This window comes from Homarus americanus, unplaced genomic scaffold, assembly GCF_018991925.1.
Source record: "Homarus americanus isolate GMGI-L3 unplaced genomic scaffold, GMGI_Hamer_2.0 scaffold18268, whole genome shotgun sequence".
NCBI lineage: Eukaryota > Metazoa > Arthropoda > Malacostraca > Decapoda > Nephropidae > Homarus > Homarus americanus.
In genome coordinates this window covers 10001-26795 of record NW_024723061.1, presented here as the reverse complement: position 1 = coordinate 26795, position 16795 = coordinate 10001, and the positions used below count along the sequence as shown (strand labels likewise).

Genomic DNA, 16795 nt, shown 5'->3' with positions numbered 1-16795 from the left:
CATCATTTATCTTAAGTCAAAGTGGGGAGGGTGACCGTGACTTGATCTCCTTGACACGACGAGCAAGTTGAGATGAAAGAAATCCCATCCGTGACTTTGAGCCAGAACACCCATGTTAATAAGCCCTCAAACTGGCCACAAAAATTACACACTAAGGAATTAACATAACTGGAGATGCAGACTGATTCGCTGCCAGTAGCAAACTTTATGAAGTTAAACGATACAAATGTACGAACTCCATGGCTCAGTCTCATACCAACACAAACAGAAAAAGGAAATGTCTCAAGTACTGAAAGTGATTCCACAAATCTGGATGCCCTGTAGGAACAGTGTGAATAGAGCACACTGTACCGACACAAGGAGGCAGTGTGGCCACTATACTAAGAACCCTTTTACAGTTGGCTGGACTGAGAGTATGGTCCTGGGTTGAATCCAGTGACCCTTAAAAACAGGAGGCAAACACTGAACCCACTTGGCCACCTCACCCCTTAGTGAATGTATCAAAGAACGCCACCAAAAATTTGACCTAACAGAGAGCAGGCGCACTTGCATGCCTCTGCTACCTACATAACAGGTGTAGCATACATTTAAAGCTGTAGTGGTGTAATTTCACAGGGTTTCGTTTGGCATCGTCGAACATGTATTGATTATTATTTTTTATACACAGGGTACAGAAATTTGCTCGGAAGTTCATTTAATACACAGCTGCCACATATTACCAATGAACACACAAGATCAATTTTCCTCCTTTTATCCAAAAACAAATTGTTTAAATCATTTTGTCTAGAAAAAACAATTACTCATGCTAAATTAATAGGTCTGGTCATAATAGGTTAGATAATTTTTGTTATTTTTGCTTCCATTACTATTATTACAAAATGAACTGAATTAAACTTAACTGATCATAAACAATAAGTAAGAATGACATGACAAAATCTAGGTTGTGAATCTCCATTTCATTCTGTTGTGTAAAATCACTGTATCTCAAGCTTTTAACCCAAGGAGACAGACAGTGACCACATATATGCAAATTAAATCTTCCAAACTATAAAAACATTTTACAGTCACAAAAGATGTAATAAGTATTAAGGTAAATGTTAAATAAAGACATTGATACAAGGTGAAATACTCTCATCATTCTCACAGTAGCAGGATTCCAATATGATGGACAACCTTTTTAAATGTTCTAATGTTACAAAAATATCTGTAATAGTAACAAGTTCTCAGTTTGGATGACGTTTTTATATGTTCAGTTCTCATCAATCACAGAAAAGAAATATTCTCTTCCCTAAGTTTAATATTTCTGTATTAATATTTACACTTTCAAATAATCATCTACATCTGAGATACAACAATGTGTATTGTAGAGACAAACCTTTATACGAGGAGCTCCAGACCAGACCATACTCTGCTATATGAAGAGCTCCAGACCAGACCATACTCTGCTATATGAGGAGCTCCAGACCAGACCATGCTCTGCTATAGGAGGAGCTACAGACCATACTCTGCTATAGGAGGAGCTACAGACCATACTCTGCTATAGGAGGAGCTACAGACCATACTCTGCTATAGGAGGAGCTACAGACCATACTCTGCTATAGGAGGAGCTACAGACCATACTCTGCTAAAATGGAGGTAAATACTCAGGTAGGAATGATTGACATACAATAGCCTTTTTTAAAGGCCTCTCACCAACATGTACAGGTTCCCAATTGGCTCTTTGACTCACCCAAGGGACAGAGGAAAGGTTGGGAAATACACTAACACAAAACGTTTCAGCAATACTGTATATGGCTTTTAGCAGGTTATGGTCCGGAGCTCCCATAAAGAGATGAAAGTCAGTTACATTGAGGGTCCGTTAAGTGTGAAAACCTCCTAACGAGCTATATAGAGATGAAAGTCCGTTATATCAAGGGTCCGTTCGGTGTGAAACTCCCCCATCTAACAAAATATATATGGAGAGAAGTTCGTTACATGCATATTTCAATTTACATCGCAAGATCCATAAAAATTAATCGGCTGAAATTTTGGTGCAATTTATAATTACAAATGACTGAGGATGATTAAGATTAAGGCTATATTTTATTTATGATAAAATGAGTGGTTATTTGTGTGTGAAACTAAGATGTTTAAGAATGGAATCATTTGAATATCTAGTGAGGTAAATTTTAGCATCTCTTGGAAAATTTCTTCCTGGGAAGTTAAATAAATAAAAATAAAAAAAATATTGATCCCATCAAGATGTTCAGTACGGCAATGAGACAACTCTATTATTTGATGATAATGTGCCTTGTGTTATGGGATAAACTTGACGGCCTCAGTAAAACTTTAAATTGGAGTTATCACACAGACAATGTGTATACAGCACACGAGGCATTGCTCTCAACTACCTTCACTTCAATTATAGTTGGGTACCCATTTACAGCTGGGTATGGATTGGGAATGCCCAGGATTGAACAACCGAACCTTATAACAGGAGGTGAACATTGCATCCACTCAGTCAGTCACTGCCTCTCATGAACCATGAAAAACAAATTGTGTGATTGGTGTTTATCTGTCAGACGGAAGATGATTATTGCTTAACGTTGTTTCGGTACTAGGTTGCTAATCTTTAGATATCAAGGGTTCATTTACGTCCTGAAGACTCGATAAAACGTTGTTTTGCGTCATCACTGACTTCTTTTACGGCACATCACCCTCTCTTGCCTGGCCACACTACGCTCATCCTAGGCAGCCGCAGGAGACTCACCGCCCATACTCCTCTCACTCCCGCCCACTCCACCACTGCACCCACAACACACTCGCTCTACCTCCCTTATCGGTGAATACCAATATAAACTTAGCCCTTACTGTAGTTGTATATGTTTGGTTATTTTCTATAGAAAATGGCAATGATTTTCTGTATATTTAATATATTTCATGGGGCAAGGGAGGCTCCAGGAACAGGAGCTTCCCGTATTTATCTATTTCTTATGGGGATAAATGATACAGCAACGTTGTTTCTTATAAAGTCGCATTTTTAGGAACGTAACCCCGACATTAAGCGAGGACATACTGTACAGACAAACAGATTAATAAATATACAAGTTGTTACTTTAACCAAGAATACAGGTCATGAAAATAATATACTTCTGCTGTGCAACTAAACACTCTGGTAAGTGCTAATTAGATTATATAATATTATTGTGTATTCTCACCGAATTTATTCATTCTTATATCTTTTGTCGGAACGAATTTATATACAGTACAAAGCCATGTTCACTCATCAATCAGCTATGTATTGTACAAATTGTTTGTTTATCATAGTTGGATCTACTGTACGAGTCCTGGACAATAAACCACATACAGTACAGGTGTAATCAAATATCAACTGTTCATATATTTTTCCCAAGCAGTGACATGAACCAGAACTTATATTATAATATGTTTAACCTACCTTCAACACACACAAGATTTCCAAGTGCTGTAATGTGCATACTTTATATACCACTATTATGTATATTTTACATGGTTTGCCAATACAGAAAGGGGAACCCAATCATGTATTTTGAGAGAGACCAAAAAATCATTCATAGAAAATTTTGGATAAATTTCCTGAGCCGAGTAAATATTACCTTCTGCTATAATTTTTGTTTTGTTTTAATTCATCTTTATTTACATAATGGACGAGATCCCAGTATTTGCAGGCATATACGACGCATTTTTTTTTTAATATCCCAAATTACCCTGCGTCTAATGCGCCCGTATTACGGATGGGAGGCCGAGTGCCGTAAGCGGAGGTGCCTAGCTAGGTAGTCTGGGACGAGCAGTAGTCCACTAAGCAAAAAAAAAGTGTACTAATAATATCACTCATAATAAAATACTGAAAAACAAACCAAATTATCACAAATACAAACTTACAGCTAACATTGGCTTAACGGCAGAGGGAAGCTCACATATCTCTCACTGTACCTCCTTCTGTATACGTAACCCACACCAGATACATGTCTTATATTATTTAAGGACTAATACTTTTAAGAAACATTTGTTTATTATGTAAATGAACAATGCCCCTAGAAATATTCAAGAAATGTTAACAAAGTTTAGCCGCCAGTCAACCCATTGCAAGAGTCGATGGCGCCAAAACATGGCAATAGTGCTACACCCAGGTGGCCGATCGCGTAACACATCACAGCAAAATACGAGAGTTTCACATCCTGTCGGTAATATTTGACCAAATTATAAACAAGCCACACAGCTGCTCTGATCAGAGGTAGATTTGGGTTGTACAGTATAATGTTACTATTCAATAAAGTCTCCGCTAACAAAGGTTTGACCAACAACTTTTCATATTTAAGACCCAAGTTAATTTAGGACCCAATTCAATTTACGTCCTTATTTCATTCGTATTTACGACCAAAATAAAATAAAATTACATTTTCATATAAATAATAACAAAATCCCGATATTTATTATAAAAAAATTACTGTAAAAAAAAACGAAGAGCACCTAGGCAAAGAAGCTGCCTTGCTAATGAGTAGTAAACAAAAGTCAGAGCTTGGCGGGCCTTTTGTTTTCACGAATCTGGAACAGGAACTGGAGAAAAGGGTTCTCCGGTTTCTTGCAGCATTTTTGCATCCCTATTCAACATGAGCAAGAGAGCAAATGATGGTGTCTTGTTTATAAAGCTAATAGAAAGTGTATACGCTTAGTCGAGAAACTAAATGTGTTAAATTGATATGAAAAAGGTGAGAGGTCTGTGGATATTATATGAAGCAAGCAATGAACATATTTTCTGAAGTGGATAAATTAACAGATTAAAATCATTAAAACTTAAATAAATGCAAATGACCTCTACATAAAGATGTATATGAGAAAGAAAGCAGCTGTGCAAGGTTCTTTTGAAAGCTTTATTATTCGAAGGCCTAAACTATCAACCCTTAGCTTTCCACCATCAAATTCAGCATCATAAGCAGCTTTCGCATCAGCACAGGTTCAGTAACAGTTTCAGCAACAGCTTTATGGAAAGCGACAGCTTCAGCCAGAGTTGATCCTACAACTTCGGCCAAGAGTTGATCCTGATGACTTCGTCATCGGTAAAAACTCGCACAATATTCGTGGCTGTCCTTATGTTTTAGACTTTGCACCACCATTGGTGAGTAGAACTTTTGTTTTACATTCGTAAATATTATTTAAAACATATATGAACAAGTAAATAACTGTTGCTTTCATATTCATATAGAGAAATGACGAGAAGTTTTCACATGTAGCACTGTTCATACGTTGGCGTCCCCAATCGTCTCCTTTATTTCTTTGCACCATTAGTGGTTAGCTTCTTCTCTTGTTCCATTTATTAACATTAAATATAGCATTGCTTAAAACATACCCTGGTATTCAAATTTCTTAAGAATTAAGTTCACTACAGCTACAACCAGGGTCTTATTTCTTCAGTTTCTTATGTAGAACCATCGTCACTCTCGAAAACAATGCCGTCTTGTCTCGTGTGTGTTTTAATATTCTGCTTATTATTGATGAATTGCAATTTCATTTCACATATATAAACATTAATTCAATCAAATACATAATCGGTAATAAACAATAATGAATCTTTTTACGTATTCTTAAGATAAATGACTATGTTTCCTTGAATGCGCACGTATACATTGGCGTTCCACTATCAGTCTCACTCTTTCTTTAATATCAGTGCTTGCTTCTACTGTACATTAAATAACATTATTTACAAAACATACATATTTTTTACATTAATTTAACTACAATAACAACCAGGGTCTTTATTTTCTTCGTTTCTCATGCCAGAACTATCGTCCCGGACTCCCAGCTGTAAACACAAACAAAACAAAAGGCTTCCCCTCTCCTCTTGTGACCATATTAGCATTCATTTATATTGTATAAGGTGCAGTGAAACATTATTTAAAGAATATAGTTTGCAATTTTCATTAATTGTATTGTTTTGGGGGAAAAGAAGGTAAAAGCCACACAAAAGATATGAAAAGGTCACACTTGGGAACGCATCTCATTATGATTGCTTTATTTTAATGGTAATATGATTAACTACATGATTCCAGTATATATTGCATTTACAAGCACAAAATCAAATGTTTTCCCCTACAAAACCACTTTAAAATCACTTTCAATAATTGTATGACGATATTTACTAAAAAAAAAATTACAAAATATCCTTGTAAAATAGGGGTGCGTCTTTATGCCGGCAAATACAGTATATAAATTAGAAAAATCCAGGCACCAGTCGAAGTTTCCAAAGGCCAAGACTAAACTGAGAATCATGTTACATACAAGAGTTGGCTCTTCCCTTCAACAAAATTCACTCCCTGTCTTAAAACAGTACAAGAACAGGTATGAAAAGATTTCTCACAAGTTATGTGATAGCACACTGTACTTAGACTGAGAGTTTATGTTCCCAGATACACCAGGCACAGATGCAAAGCTAGTACCGATTAAACCCATATAGAAGTGGTGCAAATGACAACACAGAAGCTGGTGCAAGAAGGAAACGAAGACCAAGAAATACAAAACAAGTTATCTAAGTGAAGTGGTGAGATTAAGAAATGTAATTAATGTGAAAAGATTACTTATAAACTGTATACAGTACAGTCACTTTATAAGTTCATGTAATAGTGCTACCATAAACAAGTTTGACAACTGAACTTCAGTGAACTATTATGAAGCATTATAGTCAATGCTGAGGTTAAGGTTAATGATGTGTTTCACCTGCATGATATTTCTTCCTTTCATCCATCCTAAAATTTGGAAAAATATGGGTAGATCAACCAAGATATTATTTAGTCAAGTTGACTTGTTAGCAAATACAGGTAACCCCTGAGTTACCATGTAGTCACACTTTTAACACTATCCCCGAGTTACAAACGGTCACACCTGGTTTAACGATCACTCCTACGATCAACCGCCTCCACTCGCCAAGCCTTCTGCCGCGCTATGATGAGTAACTATCTTGTCACAAATCTCAAAGTGATCGACACGCCAACTCTAGGCTCCAGCCGTAACTATTTCTTGTCTACATTAAAATTCCTCTGATCTGCCATGTTAGTGTTCCTTACTGTGACTGCTGTTGCATCTTATGTACATTTGCAGTCAACGCAATTGTAAAGTGTTTACTTATTAGAGTGCAAAACATTGTGGTGATGGTGTTTGTCTTATTTACAGTAATGTACTGTACATTATTATCAAGTGAAAGACTTGATAATCAAACTGCAGTGGAGCCCTTGTACAGTACAGGGACAGCATACTCAAAACACCTCATCAGTTACCTACAGTAGCAGTGATACAGTCCCATAATTTCCAGACTTTCTTACAGTCCCGTAAATTTCCCATACTCAAAATTGATTTACACCCAGGATCTGTAAGCAGTCTGTAACTTTGGTGTTTGCCCTATAAATTCAGTTCTCCTGTCCGAAGGTAGATGGTGTTGCAAGAGCATGTTGGCCAATCGTCGCTCAGTTAACAAAATCATCAACCCATCACAAGAGAAGGAGAAATCAGCTGATATCGACGCATGTGATAGTTGCTAGACGTACATACTTCAAGGTCATTAGTGAAGAGTAATACTCGAGGACAATGGCCAACCAATGACCAAAATACGGTAAATGCCATCATATACGTGGCAAGCGGCGGGGCAAGGTGCTGGGCGCTGACGTCATCGCTGACGTCAGACTCGCGCTCATGACGTCATCGCTGACGTCAGACTCGCGCTTATGACGTCGCGGATTGTGATTGGGCCACGTATCCTTACCACCTACGCACCCCCTCCGCCGCGCGCTGTGATTGATCTATAACTTTGCCACCGCTCCCACCCGTGCTCTCGACCACAGCTGCGCCAGTCTCACTGTCCCGCGTATATTCACTAGTGCCGAGGAACCGGTTTTGTTTTTTCTTTCTACACAATGGCTTCCACTGGACCTCCACCACCCCCGAGAGGCCCTGAACTACCTGGCCCAAGCAGGTGCAACGCGCCTAAGCTAAGAGGTAAAGTACAAGATCGTCCAGGAGTTAGAAAAAGGCAAGAGACAAGTGGATCTGGCCAGACAATATGGAGTGAATGAATCGACGATCCGCACTATCAAGAAGGATGCCGGCAAAATATATGAACACATGAACATTACCACGTCTGTAGGTGCCTCGCTGGTGAAATATTGCCACAATAAGGTGCTGCTGAAGACCGAGAGTTTGTTGGTAAGCTACATTATTCGTCAGTCAAGAAGGAACATGGCGGTCGACATTCGGGCACTGCAGGACTACGCCCGAGAATTCTATGCAGCACTAGCAAAAAAAATGGGGGTTGCAGAGCCCAAGCCCATCAGTGCTTCCGCTGGGTGGCTGCAAGGTTTTAAACGACGCAGCAAGATCACGAATATTGAGATCGTCGGAGAAGGAGCAAGTGCCGACCGGGCTGCCGCCAGGAATTTTCCCCCATTTTTACGGAAAATTATGGAGGAAGGACAGTACACCGACGACCAAGTGTTCAATATGGATGAATCAGGGTTGTACTGGAAGAAATTGCCATCCAAGACCTTCTTAGTCATGTCTGCTAGCAAGTGCCGGGGACGCAAAATGCAGAAGGAACGCATCACCGTACTGTTCACCACCAATGCCTCCGGCACTGCTAAGCTGAAGTTGTCTGTGATCCACAAAGCCCGCAAGCCGCATGCCTACAAGAATATGGACATGAGCAAGTTAAATGTCCACTGGCTAACCTCAGGGAAGGCGTGGATGTTCTCTGGTCTGTCCCTCTCCTGGTTTGACAACTGTCTCGTTCCTGATATCAAGAAATTCTGCGTGGAAAATAATGTGCCATTCAACATTTTGTTTCTCTTCCACAACGCACCAGGACACTCGCCCCTATTGCTGGATCGTCACCCCAAAGTAAAAGTGGTCTTCCTTCCCGCTAACACTACGTCGTTAATGTAGCCCATGGATCAGGAGTTGATTTGCAACGTGAAGGCTGCTTTCTCCGCCAAGGATGAACTGCAGAACCTAGAGTGGCACCGATAGTGAGAGCGAGGAACACGAAAAAGATTTGGCGGACCATGAAATGAGGGTCAAGCAGTTCTGGAAGCTGTTTAACGTGAAGAAGGCTGTTGATTTCTTGTTGGAGGGTATCCCAGGTGGGAGGCAGAGGCAAGCAGTGGCTGGCGAGGCTCAGTCTGTTGCTGTGGCATTGGAGAATGCAACAGGGGCTGCACAAGTATTACAGCTGCAGGCTTCTCCGAGACAACCAACGACGACATCCTGGAGGTAATCAGTCAACCTGAGGTAACTGCGGACGAGATGTTGCAAGATGATGAAGTCAGTGAGCAGCGAGGTGTTACAGAAGAACAAGAGCAGAAACTAACATGCTGATGTGAAGGAAATCATCGAGTTAGCGGAGAGATTGAAGCTCCTCCTTGCCAAGGGTCGAATAATGCCAGGAGCTCTATGTTCAGCTGTATCACGACCACATCGATGCTAGCCGTCAACAAAACATCACTGAGTTCATCACCTGTCAGCCAGCCCAGCCTGTGGTGGATATAGATACAGGAGAGGGCCAATAATCTGTCCTCTGCCTCAGAATCAACCCCCCCCCATCCCCGTGTGCCCAGCCATCTCTTTTACTAACGTAAGTGTTAAAAAACCTAATATTATTGATATTTCTCTTGTATATTAATTGTGTGCATACCATCATAAAATTAAGATGTTATTTTTACTACAATGTACGTATTGTGTCGGCGATAGCCAAAAAAGGGTAGTCTGGCGGTCGGCCCAGTCTCTATTTCAATTAATCCCATAGGTTTTTATTTTGTTTACGCGTTTCGCTTTATACGGAGACTTCCATGGGTTTAATATTTAATACCGCGTAAAACCAGAGAGAGAGAGAGAGAGAGAGAGAGAGAGAGAGAGAGAGAGGGGATAAAATAAAAATTCTTAGAAAATTTATTTTTTCATAGGCTTTTGATTTAATACAAGCAGTAGTCATGCACTTTTTTGCTGCAGTATTAATGAAATGTACCTTACCAAACCTAACTTGACCCAATCTTTATCTACCTTAACCTAACTTTACTAAACCCAATCCTTATGTACCTTAATCTAATTTCACTTAACCTAATCTTTACCTAACCTAAACAAACCTTTACCTTACAAGTAATTATTCATGACTAACCCGCGGCCAAAATTTATCGAAAACAAATACTGTATATAAATGCTGGATTTTCACTGCTTTTATAGTAGACACTGTTGTAGTTTGTGCAAATGTGTTACAAAAATGGATATTTATGAAATAAGCTTAACGTAACAATTGTCGGTATGAAAAAGACATAACCAACCGAACCTTACCTAACTTTATAACCGGGGAGATCTACCCCCTTCCAATATTTTAAACAAAAAGAACTTACTATGATATGGTGACATTTGAGGCATTTTCTTAACGTGAATTGATAAGACCGCATCGGCGTTTATGCAGCCGGGGCGCTGGAGTGATTTATTGTGATGGCGGGAAAAGTCGGGCATTGAGGGAAAAGTCGGGCATTGAGGAAGTGATGAACTAATTTTTTTCAGGTCTGAAAGCACAGGGATTTCCGCAGTGTGAACGGTCTCTATTTAAAGGGACAATGCCGTTGCCTTTGAACAATTGAAGGGTCTCGTTGTCTTTGATGGTTACAAGTGTTCCCCGAAGAATGCAGTGATGGGTAGGGAAACACCGGGTAACACTGAAGTCCGTTTATTATGGATGAGAGAAATACAAGTGGTGACTCGCGTGTGCCATGCACGGCTCACACAGTCAGACTGAGACTGCCTTGCCATATGGCAGTAGGGTGTCATACGGAGGCGAATTTTTTTTTTTAGTTTGAAAAATCGGCCCATGGTATTTATGATGTAGTTCTATGTGCAGAATCACGTGATATCTTCAGATTTGAAAAGTTTTCATTTTTTGCAAAGTAAATTTTAACTTGAAATCTTATGAAAATTCAGTATTCCCACCCTTTTACCAACACCACTAAATAGCTTATTTAAAGTAAAGTAAATGTATCAGGTTAATTTATTAGGATGAAAATGATCCAGAATAGTGAAACGAATGATCTTGACACATTTATTAAATTTAATATTCCTTTAGAAAACAAAATCATCAAATACAAAAACCGGTTTTACTACTACGACCTGGTGTTGCTGCACACCATAGAGAACATGTCTTTCTTGCTTCTGTTTCTACTCATCACCTCCCTGCTGACCACCTGAGCTCGGATGTAGCCTTCCCTCCTCTCCTGGCTGTACACGTGACTGCTGGCCTCGCTCACTTGCTGTACACAACGCTCTATACTCTGGGTGTGCAGGCAGGGACATGCATGGGGTTGTCCAGGAAAGCTCTGACTTGAACATTGGTGAGGCTGCAGGTAAGAGGGGGCTCACTGCCAGCCTGGATGTTATCCAGATCTATGAGATCAGTGAGGGTCTTGGCACCTAGATTGACTTCAGGAGTCTTCCTGACCCTGAAGGAATCGTCACCAACTGATTCGTCATACCCAGATCCTCTCATAAGTCTCATATCCAAGATCTTTTTGACTGCCACTCTTCTCTCCTCCTCATCCTTACTGCAGAGCATTGTCTGCAGAACTGCCTCGGGATGAGCATACCAGGATGATCTCCTCACAGTCTGCTCCACAATCTGAACAACCTTCCTTGGCTGACTCCTCAGGAGCTCAAGCTGGAAGAGACCATGCCTCCGACCTTCGGAGAACGCTGACTTGACCTTGGTGTTGAACCAATTTGGCAAGTAGACACTCACGATGAATTGGACAATAAGTCTCAGGTTGTGAAGCTGGTACCCTTTCAGTTTATGATGAGCGACCCAAATTCTGCAGAACCTGAGAGCCGTTGTGAGCCACCTAGAATGTGAGACTGGACCTATCTGCAGGTAAGCAAGTCTATCAGGCATGACCCCAGTTTTGATGGCACTGCAAATCATGTAACCATAGTACTGGACAGTACTCAGGTCGTCAATGACAGTATGTGCAAGCTCAACGAGTGGAGGGCCAACTGTGATTTTATCAAAGCTCGGATTTATTTCTAACTCAGTGGCAGAGTACAGCATCTTGCCAAGAGGACCAGACCATCTGTTGTTTGAAAGAGTCTTGCCATCCAGCTCCTGGGTCAGATGTCTGAGTGGCAACTCGTTGTCTGGTCTACGTTCCTCTCTCTGAGCCAGTTCACAATGTTATCTGCCACTATCTCAGCTGGTTTCCTGATGTCATCTTTCTCTGGAGTGAAATGCCACAAATACTTCCCTCCTGGTTCACTGCAGCAGGAGTAGTGTTCCTCCTTCACCATGGCAGGGAATATCTTGTCAGAATCTCCAACTTTCATGAACACTTTAGTGTCATCCCTTCTCCCATCAAAGAACAAACAATTGATTCCATTTTCTCTTATCCCCTTATCAAACTCCTCTTCTAGGTTACTGACAAGTTTCTCCTGAGCTCTCCTTACTTTGTTATGATCTATCACCAGGTGAACATCATCAGGTGTTATCAAACCACCGTCAACCCAGGCAGCTGTTGCTATCTCTGCAGTTTCTCTGAGACCACTGTGGTGTCGCATGCTGGCCAGAGCTATGCTCGGGATATCTTTCCTATTTCGAATCTTATGCCTGGAAGGTTTGGGATCATTATTTTCTGGGTTAGGGACAAAGTCACCATTCTCCTGGTCAGCACTCGGATCAGCCATGGGGAAGTCATTAAACTCTGAATCAGCTTGACTCCAATCATCGGCCTTTACCTCACCCTGGGCCTTCTCAAGTCTCTTTTCCTCGGCAACTCTTCTCCTCTTCTGTCTCTCTGTGGCAGCCTCCTGTCTCTTGGACTCCTGAATATCTTGGCTAGAAATCATGAGAGCCCCTATACTGCCAGTCTTCTCTCTCTGTGCTTTGACAAATGCCAGTTCGATCACAGGAATCTTCAGTTCACGCTTGCAAATACAGGAGATGTGGGTCTCGGATTTACAATCACGATCGCATCCAAACTCAGGACAGAGAACAATTGGGCACTTGCAAGTAATTATGTCAAATAACTGGTCCAGTTGCTTGGCAAAGCTGTCCTTAACTGCAAGTTTTCCTCTCCCAAGAGAGATATCTCTTGCCTTTTCCCAACTGGCTAGCAATCTCTCACTAATCTTCTTCTGACTTGTTATGACTGGAGGCTTGAACTGAGCGTTAGCCAGAGTGTACTGTGCCAAGACAGCTTTGGTCATATCACTGGCAATGTCTTTGTTTGTGTAAGTTCTTTGGTTATTTTCACTGATTGCCTGATTAAAACACCGTATCTCAAAGCATCTCTCAATGTAGGCAACTCCGACTTCAGGAGCTCTCTCCCAGACCCAAGATAGTGACTGAGATGGCTGGATTTTTGGTTCCTCGTCCTGACACAAGCAGCCATCGCAAATATTATCAACTTATAAATGCATCAGAATCTGAAACAGAAAAAAATATTGTTAGTGGGTTGTTAAAGAATGAAGTCAGAAAGCAATGTTCACTATTTAATTGTAATGCACTAATGCAGCTGTACGTTAGATTTTCGATAAATTTCACGCTAAAATTTACCTAGCAAAAGGTTGCAAAATATTGAAACTGAAATTATTTTCTGTTTTTATACACTAAAATCTACCAAAAAAGTGATGGGCCATTAGTTTCAGCTGATCTTCCCTCCTATGACACGCCCTAATGCTCCAGGCTTTAAGGCTGCGAAGGACCGCATGATAGTGTTGTTGGGTGCAAATGCTAGTGGAGACTTAAAGCTTAAGCCTGTGCTGGTGTATCATTCTGTCTACCCGCAAGCTTTAAAGGGTTTCATAAAGTCTACTCTAGGAGTTCACTTTAGGTCTAGCAAAAACTGTTGGATGACGGGACAAATTTTTTCTGACCTTGCGGATTTTTTTCAAAATGCTTTTAAAAGTTGTTACAAGAAGAAGAATATAGATTTTAAGATTCTCCTCATTTTAGATAATGCGCCAAGCCACCATTGATGAGCTTTCTGACAATATCAAAGTGCTCTTTCTACCTCCAAATACAACATCTCTCCTTCAACCAATGGACCAAGGAGTAATAGCAGCCTTCAAAGCGTATTATTTGAGGCATACATTTAAGAAACTCATTGCAGCTACTGAGGAAGGAGATGATAAGGCCAGTGTTCCTCAGCAGCTACTGAGGAAGGAGATAAGGCCAGTGTTCTTCAGCAGCTACTGAGGAAGGAGATGATAAGGCCAGTGTTCTTCAGTTTCAACATCAAGCATGCAATTGACATCATTGTGGAGGCCTCGGGTGATGTAAGTAAGGACTGCTTCAGTGGAGTTTGGCGGAAGCTTCTCCCAGATTTAATTCATGATTTTACAGGCTTTGATGCATCAGAGGAGCACCCCAAAATAAAAGAAAATTTTGTTTCTCTTGCAAAGTAAGTTGGCTTTGCTGAAGTGAAAAGTGCTGATGTTGAAGAACTGTTGGAGTCCCACTGTGAAGACCTCTCTACAGAAGATCTACAACAACTTGTTGCTGCTGGGGAAATAGAAGATGCCGAAGATGAAGAAGTGCAGGATGCAAAACCACGAGAGCTTCCCACTTCTCTTTTGACTTCTATCCTGAGGGAAGTGGATAAGCAGTTGCAGCTCTTGGAATGACTACAATGCAGATCGGAGCAGGATTGCAGTTCGTGGTGTTAAATCTTTTTGGCACCTTATGAACAGCTTCTTTGTGATAGAAGAAAGACGGCAAAGCAGCAAACATTAGACGTCTTTTTTAAGTCAACCCCCAAGAAGCAGTCTGAAGACACTGAACCACAGCCATCCACTTCTGGAATTGGACGTTTATTTCGTCCCTCCCATGCAACCAAAACTGCACCTGATGATGATGATGATGATACTGATGATGACAACTCTCAACTCCTGTCTGCATGGCTCCTCAGCATCACCCTTCTCCATCAAGTTATATTCATATTTTTTCAAGGTAAAGTATAACATTTATTGTATGATTTCATTATTAGATATGAATGTAAAATTTATTCAGACTGTGCTATCATTTGTGTTAGGCTAACTACTAATTTTTTTTCGATTTCGAGTCATCTGCACCTAACCTTATTTTCTCCATAAGCCCTGTTATTTCTATTGCGCGAATTTCTACAACGCGATGTTTTACAAGAACACAACTATCGAGTTATAGCAGAACCGACTGTATCTGTTTTGAGTATACCGATTGGAGACTAAGTCCAGTTACGGGGTAAACAAAGAGATACAGTCCCGTAAATGCTTTTGAGTATGCGGCCACAGTACAGTTATTGTGTGACTGGCAATGACTGCCCTGTGTTTATCAATCAGTGATGGACCTTGTGGTGCTGTTTTGGGTTGGCTACATAGGTGAAAAAGTACACCTTTATGATCTCCAAAAATATAATTGTTGAACCTGTTAAAATGCCTTCAATATACAGTACTACAATCATTCGCCTAATATTTTTTTTTTAAAAACCATAATGCAACTGTACCTCAGGGATCACCTGTAATACAAGCTGCATTATATTATACTACTAATAATGCTAACAGCTGATCAGAATATTAATTAAGCTTTGATATATACAAAAGCTTAAATATACATGCAATATGAATAATGAAAAAGTTGTGTTTTAATGTTATTAGAAGCATATGCATTATCTACATACAGTTTCTGGTATGTGAAAACTCACCCCCATCTGTATTTTCTTTGACAGCAATCATGACAGCAGAGCCACCATGACCAGCCCAATGTACTCCCCTACGAGGCAAAGCCCGCTTGAGGTGACCCTGGTCATCTGGAACAGGTTGACCTTCTTTTGAGCTCGTAGAATCACTGAGGTCATTCTCTGTTGACAGTATATGACAACCAAAAATAAGACTGACATCGTGAAATCCACCTCACTCTACCTTACACTATAGTCTTTTTTTTATTATACAAGCCCCGCCTCCCTTGTAGCTCATCGGCTCGTACATAATGTTCAATTAATATGGATATATTGCAAATAAAATCAAAGTAACTGAACTGTTAACAAGTGTTAAGGATACCTAGCTCTGGCTCACTTTAATGTGCAGTATGTAAAACTATAACTGTTTGAAAACTTTAACTTTCAAGATATGAGGGCAAAGCTTCTGAGACTAGCACCGTCTACAACTATACTTCCAAATTACAATGTGTAGTATATTGTTGCTCGTGTCAACTGCTCATGTACGATTACACATACTGTATTAGGTTCAAAACAAACTTCCAAAAAACATGACACCTCAAAATTAATGTACTGTACATACACTTCCTTACAGATTTTTGTGGATATCACTTGACTGCTTGTATTAAAACAGCAACATTGTCCTCACTTGTGGGAGACCTCATACATTAAAGAGGGAGGACAATGCTGCTCTTTTAATACAAACCATCCCATGATCTTAACAACAATCTGTCTGTGTGTATTTTTCACACACCTTGTAAACCCTCTGAATGGCACTTCTCAATAAATTAATGAATGCAGTAAATCTTCTCAATAGTGAACATCTCCTCAGTAGATAATCTCAATAACAGAATCCTCCCAATAATGGACAGGGCTTGCAAGAATTGGTCTGGCATTGGGAGGGGTTTACTGTAACTACATTTCAGCTTGAAAAACACTCATGTAAACTAACATAATCTACACAACACAGGGCAAGAGTAGTGGTGTGTCCCTGTACTGTACTGTACTCTATGGTTGTAAGGGCGGAAACGATCTTCCTGCTCGTTACCGCTGCACCCTCG

General features: G+C 40.3%; 1 protein-coding gene across 1 annotated transcript; it reads left to right on the top strand.

Moving 5' to 3' along the window:
• Window positions 1–1629: 1629 nt before the first annotated feature.
• LOC121863353 (tigger transposable element-derived protein 1-like) lies at window positions 1630–14667 on the top strand. The gene is made up of 5 exons (XM_042361972.1): window positions 1630–1635; window positions 8023–8570; window positions 9028–9220; window positions 13997–14214; window positions 14472–14667. The coding sequence occupies exons 1-5, from the start codon at window positions 1630–1632 to the stop codon at window positions 14665–14667; spliced, it is 1161 nt and encodes a 386-aa protein (XP_042217906.1).
• The last annotated feature ends 2128 nt before the right edge of the window (window positions 14668–16795 follow it).